A 23,921-nucleotide genomic window follows, 5' to 3' on the forward strand; every position below is an offset into this window, starting at 1 on the left:
AATGATGTTATTATTATTATTATTTTGAATAATTTTTGTTTTAAATTCTTACACTTTTAAAATGTTATAAAATTAATTAAATATGTAGTTATGTCAATTAAAATATTTGTAATAAACATTATTTTAAATATTGCATTATACCATTACTTTCAATTTTAAAAATATATCATTAATTTTTAGCATTGTTATATTAATTATTGTTTAAATTTAACATGATAAAACACACTATTATATCAACTTAAAATAATTATAACAATTTGGTAAAAAAAAAAAATTGTTTAATTGTTGTTCTTGAAGAGGACAAATTCAATTTTCTTGAAAAATCTCAAGGAAACTCATTCTTCATTTTAGAGGTGGAGTAATATTATAAGTTAAGGAAAAGATTGTTTATATAGGGTTCTTATCCAAAAGGCGAACCATGTGGAACTATTAGGTGTCGAGTTTGGGGGAAAATCATTAGAGCAGATTGAGAGATAAGAGGGGTTGGCGAGAGTGACAATGGAATAAAAAAAAAAATGAGAGCAGAAAATTCTTGTTTCTTTATTTAGTTGAAAATAATTTTTTTACTGCCCAAAATAATAATTCTCACATTAATGGATTAATGATGTAAAAGTTTTTTTAAAAATAACACTTATCATAGAGACACATTAATCTCTTCTCCCTCTTGTTTTGACATAGACAAGTTCATTATACTTAAGGAAATCTTCAACTTTAGGCACCAAACTAAAAACCTCCGACTAGTCCTAACATGCTCAATGTCGGGAAAACAATTACTTCTATTATTAAAATGCACTAAATCTATTTTAGATATTCCAAGCCTATTTTGGGCTTAAGCATAACTATTAGCATTAGGGTGTCATGTCAAGAGGGAGAGATGTAAGAAATTATTTAGCCAAAAGAGCAAATATTATGTTCCAATAGATTCAAATCAAACAAGAGCTTAACGAGTGAAATACGTGTAATAATAATAATAATAGCATGTTGGGTTGAGTAAGACCACAAGTATTAAAGAGGAAATATTCTACTTGTAACAAAAATAAAATAATTAACCCCTTGAGATGCACTTAGTATCATCTTCATTAGGAGGTAAAGTTAGAATATTAGGCATCTATCATAGGTAGACATCTATATCCTATGAGCATCCAAACAATCTAAGAATATGTTTGAAAATAGCCGTCTATATCCAAATAATGCAATATTGTGACATAAAGATATATGCAGAAAGGACATGAATATGTTCATGTATTAATTGAGGATTAAGGGTAAAATATACTAGACATCGTGTTAGTGGAGCGTGGTGTTGAACATTTATTACCATGTATTAAGACATCTCACATCATTAGTCCTATAATTAATTGTATTATGAAGGTGACATGGCATATGGTACTTGGTTTACATGAATTTTATAAAATAAAAAAAACCTTAAAAATGATATGCCCTTTTCTTAAATTTTGGGTGTGTGAATTTTACAAAATAAGAAATATATTAATGACGTGGGCTTTTACTTTATTAAGAAGATGAATAAGGATATGCCATTTCCTTAAAATTTGGGTGCATACATTCAGGTAGGTTACCTTTTCATAAAGATTTTGGTCCCATGTTGACTTATTCCATTAGAAGCCTCATTTAAGTGGGTTGCATCCTTTTCCAAACAAATGAGATATTTTATTAATGATATACAAAGATACATAATCATATTCACATAACTAACTTTATAAAATATCTCAAAATAAGTCAATTTCTTCTATAATTATTTTACTTTATTTTCTATGCCCTCGAATTATCCGGTCAACAGGACCATCCTGGTTACAATCCCACGTGAGCCCCTCATACAATCCCACGTGAGAAGAGATGCTGCCATCTCCCATACAACTCCACGTGAGAATAGATGCTGGCCGGCCACTTATAAAAAGAGAAAAACCAATCCCATTCCCACCTATAAATCCGTAACCTTATCTACCTTTTTGGGCGTCAGACATTAATTGCACATACCCACAATTCCTCGGCCACCCTTCTTAAGTCTCTCTCCCCATCCGATTCTTCGTTTATATATCTTTGGCAATTCTTGGATAAAGAAATGGAGTTGCTTGGATTTTTATTTTGGGCTTCAATAATGATATGATAAATGAAAATGTCACAAAAAGCTCAGTATCATAGAGGTCCTAAATTAAGAGAAAAGAAACATAGATTTCTTTCACATCTGACACTTTGGTAAAAGATCAGCACCCTGGTTCCCCACTTGAGAACATGTTGGGGTCAGGAACTTCAGAAGTATGGGGAGGGCCGGCTGCGGTTCTGGGCTTGAGTTAAAGGTTCCAAACAGATGATATGTAGGTGAAATCCCTCATCCATCTCAAGTTTGAACAACCCCAGACTGCTATTGGCCATGAGATGATATCAAATTAAAGGTGTGTGGTATATCTAGAGTTCATTTCGTACGCAATCGTTGTCTCAACTCAGTCCTCATCTTCGAAGGAAGGAGGCATGCGACTGTTGTCAGATTCCACGTTTGAATAATGGCGTAAAGTCGTGTGCTTGTTTTATGTATTTCCATATGGTTGTATAGAACTGTAGGAGTGAATTAAATAATGATTTGGGATCTGATATTTGATTCGACTGATGGCAGCCTTATCATTGCATGTGCTTCTACCCACTATTATTATTTGATGGTCGGCTATATGTTTCTTTTTTTTCCCATTTTTGGTGGAAAAATCTGCATATTGAAGTAGAATTTGCTGCCTTTGTGGGGTTTTTCTATTTTCTGCAAGGCACAAATCCCTGTCGGTAGATCGTGTGAGTCTTCCATGAAATTGTGTTGCTTTGTGAAAGAAGATATTCAGGTCCTGATACTTCCACAAATCACAGCAAGCTACAAATGCCAATAGCCTCACAATCTTCTGGTGGCTGAAGTTTCAAGGACAACATAATAAAAATGATTTAACTAAAGTTAGATTAATTTGACAATTAAAAGCATGATAGAACCTGACAATACAAGTTGTCCGTTACCTTTCTTTGTCTTTAAATGGCATGAGTTATCTTAACCTTCAAAGGCTGGTCTAGTACAGTTGTTGCTGCCCCCATTATAAGCTAGGGTTCTTGAATGGGCATATGATGTTACAACAATGTGCAAAAGCAGCTCAAGTTGTTTTTAGACATGGCGAGATCGAGACATAAGTCCCCTTTTAGCAAACTCTGAAGGAGTGACGCCCTTTTCATATTTTGAGATGGAGAAAATTGTACAAAGAGGGTCTGGGTTTCGGAAATATTGAATGAGGCTGGGGTGTAATTCAACTGACTCCTCCCTCCCCCGCCCCCCCACAACCACTTTCTCTCCATTTCTCCTAAATCATGACACCCCAGCCTCTCTCTATGGTATGTGGAGTGGAAAACTTGAGGGGCATGTGTCCCACATGAAATACCCGTAATGTTCATGTAAACTGTCAAAGCTTTCATCACTACAAGATTTATGGAAGTCCATGAGAATTATTCTTATTTGGTTATGATTATTGCTTTATTACATATTATATTCATGCGTCTGTGTCTGTATTCAGTTTAGTTTATATGTGTAAGTTAATACAATTTCATAGTGGTAATAATCCAATGAAAAAATGATGATGCAGGCATAGTAATGATATGACTTATGAGGGAGGGATTGAGAGAGAGGAGGAGAGATCCACATCACAGATCACTTCTAACAGTGACACGTAAATGGAATCTGAGCAATGTGAAAAAAAAAGAAGCAAAGGCCTACCCACAAAAAAAGCCAAATCCTAGTAGTCCGCAGACTCAGCACACATATCCCTCCCATGCTGCTGTCACCGTCCAAGCTCCAACTTTCAAGCTTTCAAATGCAAATACTCAAGTTGAGATAATGTCATAAGGGAACTCTCCAACTAGCAAAGGGAAGGGTTCTACAAACTGTATGCACAGCAAAATGATAAAAAAAAAAAATGAAAAGACCAGCTGATTTGGCCCTCTGAAACCCAAATTTGCCTTTGAACATAGGAGAGAAACGAGCTTTGACAAGCAAAAGAATGTCCTTTCATTAGTGGTCCCCGTGGCATATGGGTGTGCAAATCACTTTCAAAATAGCAATAATGCTGAAAAATCAACTCACCTTTCATTTACAATTTTCCACCCTGTCAAAGAGGGGGGTGGGGGGGAGGGGAATTAGAGAAGGGACTAGAGGGAGGGAAGGTGGGTGGGATTTGTTTTGATGCATTGGATAAGAAAGAAAAAGGAAAATCTAGAAAAAGAAAAGTTGTGGCTACAAATTGCCTATCAATTTGTTGTGTCCTCACTTCCATTAACCAATCCTCTTCACCACTCCCTCAAAGGCCCTTCCTTTTGGTTTTTAATGGTCTAGTATTCAATTTCATGGAAAATAAACTCCACCCAGAAATCGGAGGGAAGAGGTAATATAAAATAAAACACAGAAGTTAAGGATAAGTGCACAATCTAGTCCTTCAAAAGTGCACCTTTTTTTGCTTATGGCCTAAAATCCACCTCGTATTCCTGGGGAAGCAAAGGGAAAAGCAAAGATAAGTTCGATTACAGGCCCCTGGTGTGAGCTTTGACATGGCATGTAGCTGAGAAAGAGTGTTGGAATTGTGGTTGGTATCTTTGGAGATGTCAGGAGGTGGGTGTAGCATTGTTTGGTTCAGGAGAGATCTGAGGGTTGAGGATAATCCTGCACTAGCAGCTGGTGTGAGAGCAGGGGCTGTGATTCCTGTGTTTATATGGGCACCTGAAGAGGAAGGCCCCTATTACCCTGGGAGGGTCTCAAGATGGTGGCTCAAGCAGAGTTTGGCTCACCTTGATTCCTCTTTGAGGAGCCTTGGCACTCCTCTCATCACCAAGAGATCTACTGACTGCGTTTCTTCTCTCCTTGAGATTGTCAAATCTACCGGAGCTACTCTTCTCTTCTTCAATCATTTGTATGGTCAGTTTTCAGTTTTTTATTCTCTCATTTTTTATCTTTCTTATCATACCCATCTACTTCTCTATTTCTTTATTTTCCCGCATGGGTGATGTGGATCACTCAGATTGACCTTGTGGACATTTTAAGTTTCTTTATGCCCTTTCTTCCTTTTTCTTTGGGGTCTTGTTTAATTAATTCACTCTTCTTCTGCTTTGTCTATAAATCTGAGATTTTGGATGCAACCTGGTTATAATACTGCCTTTTTTTTTTTAATTAATTCCATGTTCCTTATGAAGCTTGCACAAATGACAATATAGTATTGTAATAATAACTATTCACTTTTCATGGGTGATTTCTAGCTTTATTACTCCTCATGATTATGAAATTAGATTCATAGGAGATGGGCCTTTTACAATCTTGCGACTCTAGGGCGTTCGAATTTTTCTATTCAGTTTCTAGTAGTTCTTTGCCTGTTACTACAATCTAAATTTCCCAGTTTCTTTTGTTGATCTGTTCCTCTTTCTTAAATTGAACTTTTGTGTTTGTGGAGAAAGTTTCTTTTTTTCTTCTTCTTCTTCTTCCTTATGTGATTTCATGGGTGTCTAGCTATCAGCTCTGTTTCTAGTCTGACTGTACTAAGATAACTTGGGAAAACCTTATTGGTTTTGCCATTTATTTTCTCTTATTTAACATTTCTCTCTTCTGGTTTTTTAGATCCCTTGTCACTTGTCAGGGATCACCGGGCAAAGGAGGCTTTAACTGCTCAAGGCATAGCTGTACATTCCTTTAACGCGGATTTGCTGTATGAACCATGGGATGTTAATGATGCCCAGGGCCACTCATTCACAACCTTCTCAGCTTTCTGGGACAGATGCCTTAGCATGCCCTATGACCCTGAGGCACCTCTCCTTCCTCCCAAAAGGATTAACCCGGGTCTGTCTTCTCTTTACTCTTTTCCCTTTCCTTTGTCTATATTGTATTAGTTTCTTGTTTATTTTAAAGAATAATTCGATCTTTCAGAAATTAACAAGGATCCATTGTCTTGTTTACTAGGAAATATTGAACCTTTAAAAATAGGAAACATTGGTAAATTCCTTAAAATTTCATTAAAATTATAAAAAATCTAATGCCAGCTGAAATCAAGATATGAACACCAAAATCATGATGATATGGATATGGAAAATAACATAAGCGAGTACTGTGCACTTAGAGTGCATGATACATTTCATAGCAGGCGGCTTGTTTAAATATAATATCAAGGCCTTAAAGTATTTATACAACATATATTATGGCCTAATTATTTATATGATGCTTCTAAAGACATGAAATACAAGAGGGAACTTAAATCTTCTGTTGGTTGCATGCAATTTTCAGTTCACTCATCCTAATGCCCCCCAGTGAAACAAAAATTTTCATCAAACAGAGATTATCAGTAATAGTTTGTGTCTTCAATGACAACTGTTCTGTTTTTTTCCTTAATCTCGGAAATGGCATCTGTTGATTCGGAATCACGGGATGGGTGGATGTAACAGATGATGTATGTTAAGAATATAGTTGCAAGGACTGTGCAATTATATTGTAGAGTGGTTGATGGGAATCTGGTTTGTTTGGATTCCTGAATTTGAAATACATTCTTTTAGAATGCATGAACCATGAGTTATATCCTGCTTTAGTGCTTGTTAAAATATAAGTAAATAGTTTATATATGTGATCATCCCTCATGATTTAATCATCATTCAGAGGACTGAACCCTGTTGATAATGGAGTGTTATCATTGCCTCCGTAGCCCAATTTCATCCGCCAAGTATATGGTAATTGTTATTCAGGATAAGGTGACAAGCAAAATTAGTATGTCATGCTTCATGGAAGATTTATCATTCTTTGATTCTTTAACCATCTTGTGCTATTACAATGCAAATAGTAAATTTCAGAACTTTAGAACTCAGATATAGTAAATATTATGACTTAAAATCTAGTGTTTAGCAGTTGAGCTGGTGGCCTACTACAATGTTTTCACTAGTTGAAGGAAACATAGATGCATTTAAGTGTACATTAGCTAAAACATAGTTGTGAGGTTTCCCTGGATAAAAAAAAATAAAAAAACAAAAAAAAACAATACTTCTAAAATGAAAACACCAAGAGTTTGCTTACTTGAGCACATTTAATGATTTTAAAAAGATATTGCAGATATCTGTAAGTACATTACTGGCTTTTAGACCTTTCTTCTATACTGTTTATGGTGGAGCATTTTCCTAAAGAAAATAAAGGGGGGTGACATTTGCATTCCCTTGATTATTAGGACACTTAATTAAGGGTTCTAGCCATGGCCAACATGACCATGTGTCAATACAACTTTTATCATGAGATTATGATTTTCAAAGAGATAATGTAAGCTGTCTGTTATCAATTGGTATTACCCTCAGCATGTTGTATCCTGTGGACATTTGGACACTTGACACCCATGTCATGTGCAAAAAACTTGCACACTGAATGAGTTCAATAAAATAAGAAAGTGGTTGACAACATGCATATCTGGCATGCATGCAATTAGTGTTAAGTTCTCTCAGAGAGAGACTGATAAAAAGTAATCTATATGCATTATGCAAGAGATAAATAGAGACAAATGATGCATTTTTGTCTATCCCTAGCAAGATTTTAAGATAAACATGTTTCTTTGGCAACTCAAATCATTGTTGCACTGTATCTGTCAATTCAATCCTTTGGTATTGAATTGAAATACATGTAATGCTTTTCTAGTTTTCTGGTTGGCATTATGTAATTCAATAGTCTCATATATGGTCTATGTATTTGCTTATATGAGGCATTTGTAGATTGTATTCTTTCAACAGTGTCTCTTTTGTGTGTCCAACTGATTCAGACATTGCTTATGCTCTTTCAGGTGACGTGTCAAGGTGCCCCTCAGACACAATTGCATTTGAAGATGAATCTGAGAAGGGTAGCAATGCACTTCTTGCTCGAGCATGGACACCTGGATGGAGCAACGCTGATAAGGCCCTAACCATATTCATTAATGGACCATTAATTGAGTATTCTAAGAATAGTAGGAAGGCTGATAGTGCTACAACCTCATTTCTCTCTCCCCATTTGCATTTTGGGGAGGTGAGTGTGAGGAAAGTATTCCATCTTGTCCGCATCAAGCAGGTACTGTGGGCCAACGAAGGGAACAAGGCTGGTGAAGAGAGTGTGAACTTGTTCCTTAAGTCCATTGGGCTTAGGGAATATTCAAGATACTTGAGTTTTAACCATCCTTACAGTCATGAAAGGCCACTTCTTGGACACCTGAAGTTCTTCCCTTGGGTTGTTGATGAAGGCTATTTTAAGGCATGGAGACAAGGTAGAACTGGATATCCATTGGTGGATGCTGGCATGAGAGAGCTATGGGCCACCGGTTGGATGCATGATCGGATAAGGGTTGTGGTTTCTAGTTTTTTTGTGAAGGTTTTGCAGCTTCCATGGCGGTGGGGAATGAAGTATTTCTGGGATACACTGTTGGATGCAGATCTTGAGAGTGATGCTCTTGGTTGGCAGTATATATCTGGTACTCTCCCTGATGGCCGTGAGTTTGATCGCATAGACAATCCACAGGTAATGTTGATATTGTCATTTGTAGCACAGGATCAACTTGGTCCTGTTTCGTTGGCCTTTGGTTTCATGTGTACTGACATATCATGTGTTATTTACAAGTTCTGTTTACAATGTTGGAGAGGGCATACTGGCCGTGTTATCATATGCTTCTGACTGTGCCAAATTTTTTTCGTTTTTTGTTTCCTTTTAGCTTTTATTGTTTTCTCTGGTCTTTCAAGTTTAAATTGATGATTTCAATGTCCCACAGGGAGAATTTTTCAGAATAAAATTTAGTCCTTGTGTGTGATTTTGACTTCTAATATTGCTTTTCTGCAATCTTCTTGGTGGTCCTTCACCTTTTTCTTTCTACACCTAATTATCAAAAGAACCTATAGTGCCCAGAAATTACAATGATAGCCTAAAGGGTACCCATTAGAAGCTGGGGACTTCTATCGGTGGAGTTGAGCTAACCACTAGTGCTTTAGCTCCAGGTTGGCAGTTCTGACGCTGTCCTCCTCCTGATTGAATATAGCAGTGCTTTTCCATTGTAGACATGCAGCTCTTGTTGCTTTTGGGTTTTGATTTTTATATTGTTGTTAATTTGATTGCTCTCTATATATTTCTGGAGTCTTCAAATGGTAGCGACCCTGTAATTCTTTTGTTGAAGCAAAACTAGGGCAATTTCGTAAGTTTGCTTGATTTGAGCTCTGGACAATGCAATTCTAAGACAAAAGAATCTGACCTATGAATTATCAATTAATCAATTTCAAGTAGATACTAGACTTAGTGAGTACAATTTTCATATTCAGTTGTTATTCTTCTACAGTTTGAGGGTTACAAATTCGACCCTAATGGAGAATATGTACGAAGGTGGCTCCCTGAACTTGCTAGGCTTCCTACTGAATGGATACACCACCCATGGAATGCACCAGAATCTGTACTCCAAGCTGCTGGAATTGAGTTGGGGTCAAACTACCCTCTCCCTATTGTAGAGATAGATGCAGCAAAAGCCAGGTTGCAAGAAGCACTTTCAGAGATGTGGCAAGCAGTAGCAGCTTCAAGAGCTGCAATTGAGAATGGAACCGAGGAGGGCCTTGGAGACTCTGAATCAGCCCCAATTGCCTTTCCTCAAGACGTACAAATGGAGGAGATTCCTGAGCCTGTGAGGAACAACCCTACCACTACTGCAGTTAGACGCTATGAGGATCAGATGGTTCCAAGCATGACTTCTTCTTTTCTAAGGATTGAAGGAGAACCATCTTTGGACATTCAAAATTCAGCAGAAAATAGCAGAGCAGAAGTCCCAACAAATGTTAATGCAAATCAAGAACCAAGAAGGGAAACTCTTAACCGAGGGGTTACACACTCAGTTCGAAGCAACAACCACAACCTGCCACAATTTAATATTATGATAGGGCGGAATACTGCTGAAGATTCCACAGCAGAATCTTCAAGCACCACAAGGAGAGAGAGGGATGGAGGTGTAGTTCCAGTTTGGTCTCCCTCAACTTCTAGTTATGCAGAGCAGTTTGTGAGTGAAGAGAATGGCATTGGAACCAGTTCATCTTACTTGCAGAGGCATCCACGGTCTCACCAGTTAATGAATTGGAAGCAACTTTCTCAAACTGGGTAAGCAAACTATAATTCTTGAAGCATTCAGCCAGACTAGAATAGATTAAACATTTTTTTATAGCACTATAATAGCAAGTTTGTGCTTCAAATCAGTTTTCTAAACAAATATGCTATACCTTCCTTTTGCCTGATAATTCAAGAAAAGAGATCTCAAAAAGTTTTAATTGAGCCAGTCTTACCACCCTGAAACTGGTTCTGGAAATCCTGATCATGTGCCAGATTTAAATAAATAGGGGAAAACTGTAATATGTTAACATCGATTATAAATTTTTGAGTAACTATCACCACCAAAAGACTAAATAAAGAGTAGAAAATAACAAAAAAATATGATTTAAAAAAAAAAAAAAAAAAACCCAAGATCCAGAAGTGAATCCAAGTGCTACTGAGATTGGAATTGTGTTTCATTTCCATGCTATAAGTAGTTACAGTTATTCTTCAAATTTCTCAGACAGCCATGAATCTCTGTTGTGAACAGGTAAATATTTGAATGTGAAGGTACAAGAATCTGGGAAGAGGAGAAAGTGACTAGGACGGGCCCATAGGCTGGTGAACCAGCGCCCAGCACACATCCTTATATCCACTCCTTTTTTGTTCACTAGTCACCTGATCAACAGTTGATCCCCAGTGCATGAAATCTCGAACTGATACAGGCAGCTCCTCTGCTATCCTTTTTCCACGTTTCCTGTTGTATCATACATGTAGCTCTACTGTATAGTAAAATGTTCTCATAAGGAAAGGAAATAGAGTCATAATAGGGAAGGGATATGTAGTCCTCTAATAAACCCAGGCTTGTGCTGTTTCATTTTATTGATTAGGCAGATATTCTTGTTGTAATCCATATTTATGTTATCTCCATTTTGTTTTCCTGTCGCAACACCGCTTACTGCTGTAAATTAGACTGGGTTATAACTTATATTTTGAAATTGTCATTTGTTTCAATTACAGACACACCAGTTAATGGGCTTTGGTAACTTGTATTCACAAAATTCATTGAAATTGATAGAGCCTTTAGAAGAGAACTGCAAGAAATGAAGTGGATGCCTCGAAATTTCAGTCATTCCGTTTCCTCAACTTCTGGAGGCTGTTACTGGTGCTAGGTTTAGTAAAAGCCAATGTCATCAACAAGGTCCCTTAAGATTAAGCTAAAAGAATGGAAGGGAATTAAATGTATTAGCCTGCAGAATCCATTTGCATTGGTTGAGAGATAGGCTCACCTTTTTGTGGTGTGAACAAATTGGAATAAACCCACTAGTTGGGAACGGAGGTATGCTGCTGGTGGTGGTGTGGTTGGGTCAGCAATGTGGACTATGCCAGATGGTGATGGAAGGATAATGACATACCAATTATCACTAAGGAGGAGTTTCATTTTTCCTGGTAATTAGGACAACAAAGCCGCACTGTAACTCCTACTTCAAAGCCTCTTCTACTTGTTTTTATCAGTTGCAGGTGGATGTTGATGCCCTTTCACTGACCTAATAAAAGGCCTATTTATCAGTTGGTTGCTAACAAATCATTACAATCAGAAAAGAAAACCGGGCATGCGAGTGCTGGACCCAGCAACAGAGATGAAGCATACATAGGCACCTCCATTGTCTTTGTCTTGATAGTGGATTACTAGCACTGATGTATGCTTTCTCCTAAAATATATCTTCGCCCAGATGCCTAAGATAACTCGGAATGTTAGGGTGAACCACACTTTCATTGCTAAACAGCCATTAAGCTCTTTTACACGAAGGGACCTTGATTTTGTTTCTTTTACCAAGATGGAATAGGAAAGAATCATGAGACTTAAATGAGACTATGAAATAGAAGGATCGTTTCATTTCAACAACAAAAGAACATGTTATAGCCAGCTGCAACTTGGCTAATATGAAGACGAAACCATAAAAAGACTGAGCACAAATAAAGAAAATGCCAGCTAGCTTCCTTTCGCAAGAGAAAAAGTGACTTTCGTATAGGCTTCCTATACATTCAACATTTGACACGCATATTGACAACTTTGGATGATCCAAGTGTCGTGCGGGCATCAGTCACGTAGCTTAATCCAAACTTTCACCATCTTAGCTTACATATCAGGCCCATGCGCAGTTTTGAAGAGGTCGGACCGACCATCCCCGCCTCGAAGGCTATAGGTGTGGCCATTGAAAGTAGTGTACTGCACAAGTCGTGGCCGGTTTTCTGACATATTGCTCCTTACCAAATGGTTGAATTCAGATTATGGGTATTAAAGTTTTCCCATTTTGGTGCAAGGGGTTGCCATCAATTTCTGAAGCTGCTCATTCCATACACTAAGCAATGTTCAAAATCGGGATTTCGAGAGATCATAGGCTTTTGGTTTTGAAAAAAGACTCTCATTGTGGACACAGCATTACCAACCCAATTCAGCTTCCTATCTTGAAATCCGGGGCCCCAGGTTGTGATGCAGTGTGTGGAGTAATCGTGTACTGAAACCGCAACCATTATTGAAATACAGAGATACTGTACTAAGCAAATTATAAAAATGTTGACCCAGAAAACAAAATGGGATAGCAGAAGCGACCTGTGGAGAATGCATGCGCATATTGTTTCTATTTATGATATAGCCAACTTTGAAGGGGCACAATAATGAGAAGCATATGGGACGCTCGGACGGCCAAGTGTACATGTCTGTCCGTCAACTAAAGCCTATGCCCTATGGTTTCAGATTCCAGGGAGTTACTGCATTTGCCTTTGCCTTTGCCTTTGCCTTTGCCTTTATCAAAGGATCAAAGGTTCTTTCTTCTTTGTTTTCAAGGGCATAAGCATCGGATGCGGGACCACTGGATGAGTCAACAGTCCATATGACTGGCGGTGCAAGTAACACGGGTCTTGATACAATGGGGCTGTGATGGCAACAAACCAACAAGCGAGTGGACTTCACATCAGAAACACCAAAGTCAACAGCAGAAGTCTGCCTTAGTGGCAACCTCTTTTTCCTTTTACTTACTTTTTCTTTCTTTTTGCGCTCCGAAACGAAGACTTGAAAAAGTTTGCACACTGATTCACAAAAACATATTATAGCGTCTCCGATTCTCTTCTTTTGCTGTCTTTCTTTATTATTTATACACAGGTTTGTAAAGTTGTCTACCCTTTTTTCTTTATTCTTTTTTCGTTTTTCATCTCTTCTTTGTGTTGAATTCTTTGTTTGAATTGCAACAACGTCATCTTCAACCAGACCAGCTAGTTTTTAGTTTTGACAATCGATCCCAATAAGGGAATAACCTGATCGGTAAGAGTTACCCTCCCATACCCATATTGTTTTCCATCATACTTCCTCCGTTTCTAACGTTTTTGGAGTTTAAATTGTATTCAAAGTTTTCTCCTTAATGATTTGGATTTGGGTTCGATGTTGCAGTGCATAAATTTGGGAAGAAATTGTAATTTTATAAAGTGGGTGTATTTGTAACTTGGATTGAGTGGCAGCAAGAACTTGATCTTGGAAATTTAGTTAGAGGAAGTTGGAGGTGTTGCAGATTTTATTTATGGGTAGGTTATGCTGTTTTAATGCCGCCTGTTCTCAGGTATGTTGGTTTGTGCTCTGTTTATTTTTCCCTTTGCTTTCATATGCTATGGAAAGTTAATCATGAGCTGGAGGAACATGGGATATGTCTAATTTGAGACCATTGGGTGAGATATTTTGGGTGTTTTGGAGTTCGCTTTTATCTTTTTAGTAGTGTTTTCTGAACTATTGATGGGTTTGCAATTTAATATGTAGTTTTAGTGAGAACATGTTTAATTAACTTCTCTGGGTCTTAAGGAGAACCATTGATCATTTATGTTGACAATCTTTTTTTTTTTTTTTTCCCTGGTATATTTGATGAGAATTAGTGTGGATATTTTAAGTTGTTTACAGAGGATTCAGCTTCTGTAAAATAGGTAGAGGATGCAACGAAAATACTCATGAGCACAGTTCTTTGTTTGATTTGCTAAGGGTGTTAATGCTGCAACTTGAATGTTTTTCTATCCTTACTTTCCTGCTGTAGTGTCAGGCAAGTAATGTATTGGATTGAAACACAAGTTTTTTTTTTTTCTCTGTATCTTAATCTCAATCAGTAGAATGCAAAGCTGAGCTTGGAGGCTTTCTCATTCTTTGTGGGTTGTCCATTTTAGCTTGTAGGAGGAGCTTCCTCTTGTAGCTCTGGTAAAGGAAGAAGTCAAGAGGGTATGATCAAGTATGGTTTCAGCCTCGTAAAAGGGAAAGCTAATCATCCCATGGAGGATTATCATGTTGCTAAGTTTGTACAGATAGAAGAACATGAGCTTGGGTTGTTTGCTATTTATGATGGCCATTTGGGAGATCGTGTGCCCCTCTACCTACAAAAGCATTTGTTTTCCAATATCCTTAAAGAGGTGGTTTACATGTTTTATATATATATATATATACTTTCTAAATATACGTATCAATTTCAATGGGGTGTTACCTTACACTTTCTGGTTCAATCATTGTAGGAAGAGTTTTGGGTTGATCCTGGAGGATCTATTTCAAAAGCCTATGAGAAAACAGACCAGGCAATTCTTGCTAACAGTTCCAACTTGGGACGAGGAGGGTCCACTGCCGTTACTGCAATTTTGATTAATGGTCGTAGATTATGGATTGCCAACGTGGGAGATTCACGAGCAGTTCTTTCTAAAGGGGGTCAGGCCATACAGATGACCACAGACCATGAACCCAACACTGAAAGAGGCAGCATTGAGAACAGAGGTGGTTTTGTTTCAAACATGCCAGGTTCTTCACAGCTACTTTTTCTAAAAGTTTATTGTCTACATATCTCCTTGTTCCAAATTCTACATAAACTTGACTAGTGTGTTTCAGAACATTTAACTGGTTGCAATCTGATTATCATCATTTTATATGTAGGTAGGGTATTCTGGAAACAGAGTAATCTAACTCTCTTATCTGCCCATAGCCACCTTCTTGAAGAATGTGGAGATAAAGCCGAGTCCAAATAAGATAGGAGTAGGAAAAGGGTTACCTGTTGATCAAGAATTGATGCAGCATCTGGTTCCATAACAGTCCATTCAGAATTAAACAGAAATCCAAACACAGCAGCATGCACCAAAAAGGAAAAAGGAAAATTCAATTCATTAGCTTTGTTTCTTAAGAATACTAAAACTCTCTGCCCTATTGTTTTGGGTTCAACATAAGCTTTTTAGATCCACTTTTCTGAATAATTGGATAATGCCATAGACTTCCCTCATTATGAGAAACATCTTTCTGCGGTTTTTTTGTTTTTTTTCTTTAGTTCTTGCTTATTGCACAAGTGTCTAGCTGACCCCAAGTAACAGGAATATGAAGGTTTGTTATTGGTTCTTGTGCTCCACCTGGTTGCTGAGAAATTTAAAGAAAAGAACAGAAAATTCGAACCCCATATCTCCCATTCTATGTAAAACACAATGGAGCCACTCATATTCCAGGGACATCCAAATGCACCTAAATCTTTTCTCTTTTGGATGTGTTTAGTTGCATACTATTGGGTTTGATTTGGAACTTTAATTTTGTGGAAATCAAAAGGTGTTACGATATTGTGAAACTGTGTGTGAATTTTCCTTTTCTTGTATCAACTACAGAGCATCTAAGTTAGGGTCTACCAAAATTTTATTCTTGGTTTTCCAATTCAATTGTATGAAAGTATGTGAGTGAATTCTTTCTGCACCATGACATTATGCAGTTCTTCTCCAGTGACATCCTACTCAATGTAGTAATTTTGATCAACCAATTTTTGAAGTTGGGCTGATGTTCATGTAAATGTAACAGATGTCTGTTGTTACCTTTGTATCAGGAGATGTCCCCAGAGTCAATGGGCAGCTGGCTGTTTCTCGGGCTTTTGGAGATAAGAGCCTTAAATCACACTTACGATCAGATCCTGACATACAAGATACTACTCTAGATTTCAACTCTGAAATTCTAATTCTTGCAAGTGATGGCCTTTGGAAGGTAAATCATCCCAACCTTAACTTTATTTTGCCCTGTTGGTTGTAACCGTTGTTTCCATACATATAAGAAGATCATTTTCTTGATTCCCTTTTGTTTTCCATGTGAGTAATCTAGGTAATGAACAATCAAGAAGCGGTTGATATTGTGAGAAGAATCAAAGACCCTGAGAAGGCAGCTAAGCAACTAACTGCTGAAGCACTGAGAAGAGACAGTAAAGATGATATATCTTGTGTTGTGGTTAGATTTAGGGGATAAAACCTTCTAAGCCATATTGCTTGTGCAGCACTTATCTGAAATAAGAATTTCTTTTCCCGGATGCCATTTTGTGGATTTGATCATCCGGGGATATCTTCACAAAACCCTGCTTCAAGTCTCAGAAATTGTTCAAAAAGGAAGGAAAATTTTGGGAAAGGTTCTTCTGCAATTTGTTTTCTTCACCAAGTTGTGAACTTCTGGTGTTGAGTATTATTTGATTTCATTTTGGAAGTGCTTAGGCGATCGGATATACACTATATGGTCCTTAAATTTACCCAAAAGAATAAACAGTGTGTGTAGATGAAGAGAGTATGCTTCTGGTTGTGAATAGATGAGATTTGATGATTCATAGTTCACCTATGAAAAGAACATGTGTGGTATGGGATGAAAATCTTACATTCAGCTAAGTCCTATGAGAAAACGGATAAAAATAATTTATTAAATTTAAATCTTTTTTTAATTCTATTTTCTTTCTTCTTTTTTTTTCCCTGACAATTTCCTTTAAAATTTTCAAAAACCAAACATTTTGGTCTTGTGCCAACTGGATATAGGTCCATCTAGCTTCACTAGAGTGAGACGGACTTCTTCCCTGCACAAAAGGATGTCCAAACAGGTGGTCCGAGTACGTCCCTTCGAAGCTTAAGTCAGAATCTAACAAGAGTAAATCCAATTATTTTGAATATCAATGCGCACATTCCTTTTTTCATGCTTTTCGAGAGGTTTTTATATGACATATGACATCATCGTCACAGCATTGATTATGCATTCATACCTTTCTTTGTGCTAATGATCAACGTTGTGACGGATTTTAAGCCTTAATAAAGTGGTCAACTCCATCATCTTAACGTGGATTAGGCAATCATACCAAACAAGAGTTGCTAATTAGTGTCATTTGTTGGTTGTTGTGTAAGAATTTTGAACCATATCGTTAATTGTGTATTTACGTTTGTCAATGTTGTTGATTGCCTATAACGACTTATTGACATTGATTTTTAGGTGTAAATGTTGTTTAAATTGTCACCCAGGCATTGGGTGTGATTTATCATCTATCAAATGCCTAGAATTCTCAATTGGGTCGGTTTGTTTACTTGGAAATCTTAGTCGACTTGATTTGTTCATTTCGTCTAGCATTTGGGAAGAAAGAAATCCACATTTCTTATTACACAAGACGAAGCTTTATCTTGGTCCAAACAAATTATCTGTTTACCTTGGACGATCAAACAGTCTTGAACTTTGAAATGACATATGGAATAAAGATTCCCACAAAACATAGTCTTAGAATTTAGGTCATTATTAAAGTGTCAAAAAATGTTTTTTTTTTTATCTCATTAAATTATAAATAATCACATGATTGAGAGAATAATATTTGCTTATATTTTATATATAAATCTCAATTATTTTTTTACTTTGATTTCAATTTTTTATACTTTTAACTAAGTTTTTTTTATCTTTATTCAATAAACAAGATAAGCAAGATTTTTAGTTGGATTCCGTATTCAATACAAAAAGAAGACTACCACGTCACCAATTCCAGTGGCAGAAATTGAGTACCTTAATTCCAACTCCAACCGAAAACCCACGTGTGGCAATATACGGTATACCCAGTAGAACATCGAAGGTAGACGGTAATTATAGTCAATAAAAGCAAAACCCTAGCCGCTCGACCATACACATGAAATTTAGGGTTTAGGGCTCACTTGTTCGGTGCATATATATATATATACATGATGAACCAGCGAGCAGCCAACATTTTATCATCGCAGAGTTTGGCTTCTTTTATTTTGGTTTGTCATATGGTGGTAGGATTATGATACTTGTCTTGTGATACTTGCCTCTCCTTTCGGCTTCAAGGGCTTAGAGATCTGATGATCGATTTCTTGATGGCTTTGTTCTAGAGGCATATATTTATTTCCATTCAAAGTTTTTGTTTTCCAGAGTTTGCCTTCTTTGGTTCTCTGGATGCGCTTTGTTTGGTACATTTCGTTTCTTAATATCTTGACCCAGTTCATTTTCATTTTTGTTTTAATAATTTTATATGCTCCACTGGGCTGTGCTTAGAGGGCTGAAAGCCTGAAACATACCGGGGAAGCTTTTGAATCTTAGATCCCTTTTTGAATCTTGGATCTTAGATCTCTTTTCTGGGCATTGGTGGTGACTCTGTGTTCCGATGCCTGTTTTGATACCACCATTGGTTTGCATAAATTTGATTTCAAAATTTCTTTTGCTAATACTAACCAATGGTGTTCTCAGGACATGCCTTATGTTCACAACAGAATCGCATGCTAAGCTTCATTTGGGAGGTTTTGATCAGGATGATTATTTTTTAACCATTCCAATTGGACACTCTCTTCCAAAGTCGGTAGAGAGTAATGTAATTTGACCCATATGTTAGTTCCATCCCACTCCTTGAATCAATCAAAACCAATGGACCAATATAATCCAAACTCCCATAATGGAAGAGTTACCTAAATACCATTTGTCTCCGATGTTATTGTACTGCTATTTGCCTTATCTGACTATCTTATTGGGTGGACTTAGGGTTAACAAGCATATCTTTATGAATCTTATGATCTTCCTTTTAAGAAAACAGATCTCATGGTCAGCAACATGAAATGTTTTTAGTTGCTAACATAGTATGATGTTATGTCATGAATTGTAACTTCTCATTTTTGGGAATCAAACTAGGAGGGAAAAAAATTGTATAAAAAGGGTTATATGCTCTTACTAATTTTGCTGAACAAATGTGGAGGAAAATAGTTGGAATATAAGTTATATAAAATATATTTGGTTCTTGGAACGCTTTGCTGTTAATATTAAAACTTTGTTTGGTTTCTGGAAAATCTAAGATAAAACAGGGGAATAGGATAAGATAAGAAGACATGGAGAAAAATTAATATCAACTAGAATTCATTTAATTTATTTTAACTCTTTTACAGTTTGAAAAGGTCTGCTTTTAATTGTATTATATATTTTACTATTTTTTTAGTAAAACAAAATGCAGAGAATCATTTTTTTAGTATATTTATTCCTTTTATGGTATTTTCCTAGAACTAAACATATCATAAAGGTATGGATCTGCCTACTGGTGATTCAGTGTTTCTAACAATTAGGTTGTTGCAATTGGTTAAGCAATTTTGGAAAATCAGATATTTGTAACTCTGCAACAATTTCAAAGGCTTAAGTTTCTTGCTTTGCCATGGGAGGAAAATGAGAGAATAGTAGTATGGAAGTATGGGTAGAAGGTTGGTAGGTTGTCTATGGCCTGATCCATTCTTCTTGAATGCTGATTAGAGATCAAAGCCCCAGGCAGAGGAACAAAGAGCGATGCAGCTTGCAGTCAAGGAGGAAGATCGACAACCCAAATGAAAGAGCATATCACAAAGACAGGTGCACTGCAATTACCCCCCAATTGAGTAGATTGAATATCTATTAGAAGTATGAACAATTGCAATGCGGTCAATTGAAGTGCTTTTTAGGTCTTTTTGTTGTATCAGCTCCACTACAATGCCATGAAGATGCTGTGCTTGATTGAAACTTTATAAACAAAATATTAGATATATTGAAGGATCTGCATAGTGACAATCCAACTCACTTCCTTTAAAGACATCATAATCTATTTCACCTTAGACATTTGTTATCTATATGGATGGTATAAGCGCTCAAGCAAGAATTATTTGCATGAAATCCGAACTAAACAATCGGTGATATACTAGATAAGATGGAGTGTGAATAAGTAAACAACATCAAAGATTCTTCATGCAAACGGAAGTTTGAAATATTTTAAATACATTCAAAATATTTTTAATATCAAATTCTAGTTGATTTCAATTAATTTTAAGATCAAATTAAACTTAAGGTGTAATGTAAACTCAAATTAATTGGGTTTTGGGTTCGAAATAAACACAAATTATAATTGGATTGAGGATTAAAAAAAGGTTACTAAGTTGGATCAAAACTAATCCATAAAAACTAAACCAAATTAACCTTAAAAGACTTGGTTTGATTCAATTTTTTATTCTAAATATAGTTGTTTTGGTTTCTATCACGTATAAACAGACTATATCGGCTCAGTCCATGGCATCCTCCTCTTTTTGGATTCAAGAGCAGTCTTCTAGGCACTAGGAAGTAGCCGAATCTTCTCCTTCTGATCTTTCATCTCCCTGGGACTCTCAGCCCTCTAACTAACTAGTCTAATGTTCACAACATATTCCTATGAAGAGTAATACCATTACCGAGAAACTGGGGGTAGCATCCCCATTTTATATATTGTATTGTACATGCAAATTCCCACAAAAAAAAAAAAAAAAATTCACTATCACTTACATCTACTAGAGAAAGCGACAACAAAATCGAAGAGTCTGTTCATGCACCAATTATTTCCCTACCAAAGGATTTGGATGACTTATTTTTTAGTTGTAATCTTGATTGCAGCTGTGGAATTCGTTTTAGTATATTAAATAGGTCGATCAGATCATCTGTTCTATCGTATTTTCCTTAATGTTACTTCGCATCGACAGATTACATAGTATCCTTCAGCACTTTCGAGCAATTCTTGTTCGCCAAAGAAAGTATCATATTCGTCTAACCCATGCCTATTGGACTACTAAAGGCATGGTGAATAGGTTGTATCTTTGATTTTTTAAAATAAAAATATACAAAATTGGGCACTCGCCCAATCGATCACTTCTTCTTGTCCTCGTGGTAGGCCACTGCTGCCTACCACCTAATATGCCCAATGCCCACTGCCTACGCGCCACTGCTCACTCTAATGCGTAATAAGTAGGCAGATGCTTAGGTGCAGCTCAAAGGGGTGCACACCCCGCGTTAATTGCACCTTTTAAATAAACATTTATTACTGCTATTGAAGGAGGGAGAAGAAACGTAAATGTAAAACACATTGCCCTACATGTCCACATGGGCCAAGGCTTATTTGAAATACAATTCAATGCGATGAAATCATGAAACCACCGGTCCACCACCGACTTCATTTCATATGCTTTCCATTCCCCATGTTTCCAAATCCATCTTATCTAATCCACCTAACCAAATCACATAACACCCAAAATGATTAAAGAGGGTAGATGAATCAATCAAGTAGAACGTGGCATATTTCCATCACTGACCCCATTGGATGAGCTGGCTGGGTCATTCTCCAATTTTTATTAGTTGAATAAAGGGCAGCTCCAAGATTTGGTACTGGCAGACTGGCAGACTGGCAGTGGACATCTAAGTCGATTTATTCAAGTTATTGGTCCCGGAATGCTTCCTATTGTCTTGGATGGAAATGAGTGCTTATTATCAAGGCACATGAGTTTGTATTTGTATTAAAGTTGTTCATTCTCTCTACCTAGAAGTATACCTTCAAGTATGATTCGTGCATATGAAAGAGATGTTTTTGTAATTAAGGAGAACGAAAGAGGCTAATACGGTGGGAGGTTTGCCCTGAAGTGATCCAGCCTCATAAAATCTCTTATCTTCAATGCCACAACAGATGAACATGTGCTTCCACCTAATTGGTGGATGGCCATCCTGCTCAACCATAAGTCCATATTCCATATCGGTATTAATACGTGTGGCTATTGTTTTTTCCAATTCTTGAACGGCGTCAAAATTAAATAGACAGAGTAAACAAAAAATTTTGGTTTAAAAAAAAAGTTTGTGATTTTTGACTGGGAAAAAGATGCCCAAAAAAAACACAGAATCTATATCGAGAGGTTATGAACACGTGATCCGAATGTTATGGTCGTGGCGTCGGCTTTGACGTTTCCTTTCTGGCTTCTAGAGTTTTTTAGTCTCTGCTTTCCTACGCTGTCTGCAACCTAAGTATTACAATGGCTTTTCCCCATACCTAAACACCATGTGCTTTTAGTAGCGTATACGAGGCCTGAACTTCACTCCATCCATTTCAATCTGGGGATCCTAATGTCCTGCTTCAGCTTCACCGCAACAAGAGACTGGTGCTATCGCTCCATCTTCACCAAATCGGGTCTTCGATCCACCATCACCGATCTTGGCGACGGCACAGTCATCCACTGTTGGGTCCCCAAGACCCGTAAAGAATCCAAACCCAACCTGCTCCTCATCCACGGCTTCGGAGCCAACGCATTGTGGCAGTGGGGCGACCTCATCCCCTACCTGGTCCCCTACTTCAACGTCTACGTCCCAGATCTCCTCTTCTTCGGGGACTCCTACACCACTAGACCCGAGCGGACCGAGTCGTTCCAGGCCCAGTGCGTGATGCGGGTGATGGAAGCGAAGTCGGTGAAGAAGATGAGTTTGATCGGACTGAGTTATGGTGGTTTTGTGGGGTACAGTATGGCGGCCCAGTTTAAAGAGGCGATAGAAAGAGTGGTGATATGCGGCGCCGGGGTGTGCTTGGAGGAGAAGGATTTGGAAAAGGGTTTGTTTAAGGTATCGCATATAGAAGACGCTGCCAGTATATTGTTGCCCCAAACGCCCGAGAAGCTGAGGGAACTGCTAAGTTACACTTTCTACAAGCCTCCAAGGGGCTTACCTTCTTGCTTGCTCAATGACTTCATTCAAGTAAGTTGCTTGGATATTACATTTTCTCTTTGGTGTTTTCTTCTTTTTAGAATAATTCAAAATGTCAGACTCCAAATATCACAAAATTTGATCAGTTGTTATTATTATTATTGTTATTGGTTACTTGATATATTTATTCTCTAATACAGACATAAGACTGGCAGGTAATGTGCACGGAATTTGTAGAAGAGAGAAAAGATTTGATTCGAGCTATTCCTAAAGACCGGAAACTTTCAGAGCTACCCACGATCCCACAGGTTGAATTCGGATTCACCCAATTTACAATCCACTAATTCTATTTATATTGTCTTCATTACGTTACAAATTGCCTTCAATTGTTATGCAGCCTACCTTAATAATTTGGGGAGACCAAGATAAGGTATTCCCGGTGGAACTAGCTCACAGATTGAAAAGGTAAACTTGTATCACTATCACTGCCTACCACAAACACTGACTGGCTCAAGCCTCAATTGTTTCTCACTGTTGAGATTGTTGCTGCTTGCAGGCATTTGGGGGAAGAGGCCCAGCTTGTGATCATCAGTAACGCAGGGCATACTTTTATTATAGAGAAGCCCAAAGAAACATTCAAGTACTTGAAATCCTTTCTCATTGATAATTGATTTGCTTCCACCTCCCAGGCAACAAATTCTCATATGAGGACTCCCTTATACAAGGTAGAGTTCTAGATTTTTGTATTGAACTTCCTGTCACGGTTGCTAAACTATTATTACCACTGCACCTTATTTGTCAAGGTGATTAAAAGGGCATTCCCCAGGATGATCTAAATTTTTGGTTTCCAAAGGATACTTGTCAACCATTTTTATTATTTCTCCACCCATACCATATTCCATTCATCTATAAATGGGAACTAAAATATACTGTAGAGAACGGAATTAAAGAACCGGATTATCAGTCCATTAAAGCAAGGACCAAAAATTCTTGAGGGCCCTCAAGCACACTGTTCCTGTTACAAAAGCATCCACGCCTTTGAGGAAAATGTTCATTGCAGTAAAGCCTACTCCGACACCCCAT

The 23,921-nt window shown here is 37.3% G+C and overlaps 3 protein-coding genes across 7 annotated transcripts; all 3 read left to right on the plus strand.

Annotated features, from left to right (window-relative positions):
* Nucleotides 1-4,204: 4,204 nt before the first annotated feature.
* LOC100254022 (cryptochrome-1) lies at nt 4,205-11,012 on the plus strand. 2 transcript variants are annotated; one of them, XM_002285756.5, is made up of 5 exons: nt 4,205-4,942; nt 5,636-5,854; nt 7,821-8,527; nt 9,333-10,135; nt 10,614-11,012. In XM_002285756.5, the coding sequence occupies exons 1-5, from the start codon at nt 4,630-4,632 to the stop codon at nt 10,615-10,617; spliced, it is 2,046 nt and encodes a 681-aa protein (XP_002285792.1). In that variant the 5' UTR covers nt 4,205-4,629; the 3' UTR covers nt 10,618-11,012. The 2 variants fall into 2 exon arrangements, with proteins under 2 accessions (XP_002285792.1, XP_010664331.1); XM_010666029.2 differs by lacking the exon at nt 10,614-11,012 and having other exon boundaries at nt 4,224-4,942; nt 9,333-10,306.
* Nucleotides 11,013-11,137: 125 nt separating this feature from the next.
* Nucleotides 11,138-16,651, plus strand: LOC100259151 (probable protein phosphatase 2C 9). 4 transcript variants are annotated; one of them, XM_002285754.4, is made up of 6 exons: nt 11,138-13,385; nt 13,512-13,677; nt 14,267-14,506; nt 14,606-14,882; nt 15,937-16,091; nt 16,206-16,651. In XM_002285754.4, the coding sequence occupies exons 2-6, from the start codon at nt 13,639-13,641 to the stop codon at nt 16,344-16,346; spliced, it is 852 nt and encodes a 283-aa protein (XP_002285790.1). In that variant the 5' UTR covers nt 11,138-13,385; nt 13,512-13,638; the 3' UTR covers nt 16,347-16,651. The 4 variants fall into 4 exon arrangements, with proteins under 4 accessions (XP_002285790.1, XP_019072093.1, XP_019072094.1 ...); XM_019216548.2 differs by having other exon boundaries at nt 13,512-13,642; XM_019216549.2 differs by lacking the exon at nt 13,512-13,677 and having other exon boundaries at nt 11,138-13,226.
* A 4,098-nt stretch (nt 16,652-20,749) lies between these two features.
* On the plus strand, nt 20,750-23,690 carry LOC100242043 (uncharacterized). The gene is made up of 4 exons (XM_002285755.4): nt 20,750-22,889; nt 23,054-23,146; nt 23,236-23,303; nt 23,395-23,690. Exons 1-4 carry the CDS (start codon nt 22,269-22,271, stop codon nt 23,507-23,509), a joined length of 897 nt encoding a protein of 298 aa, XP_002285791.1. The 5' UTR covers nt 20,750-22,268; the 3' UTR covers nt 23,510-23,690.
* The last annotated feature ends 231 nt before the right edge of the window (nt 23,691-23,921 follow it).

Source organism: Vitis vinifera, chromosome 18 (genome assembly GCF_030704535.1).
Source record: "Vitis vinifera cultivar Pinot Noir 40024 chromosome 18, ASM3070453v1".
Classification (NCBI taxonomy): Eukaryota; Viridiplantae; Streptophyta; class Magnoliopsida; order Vitales; family Vitaceae; genus Vitis; species Vitis vinifera.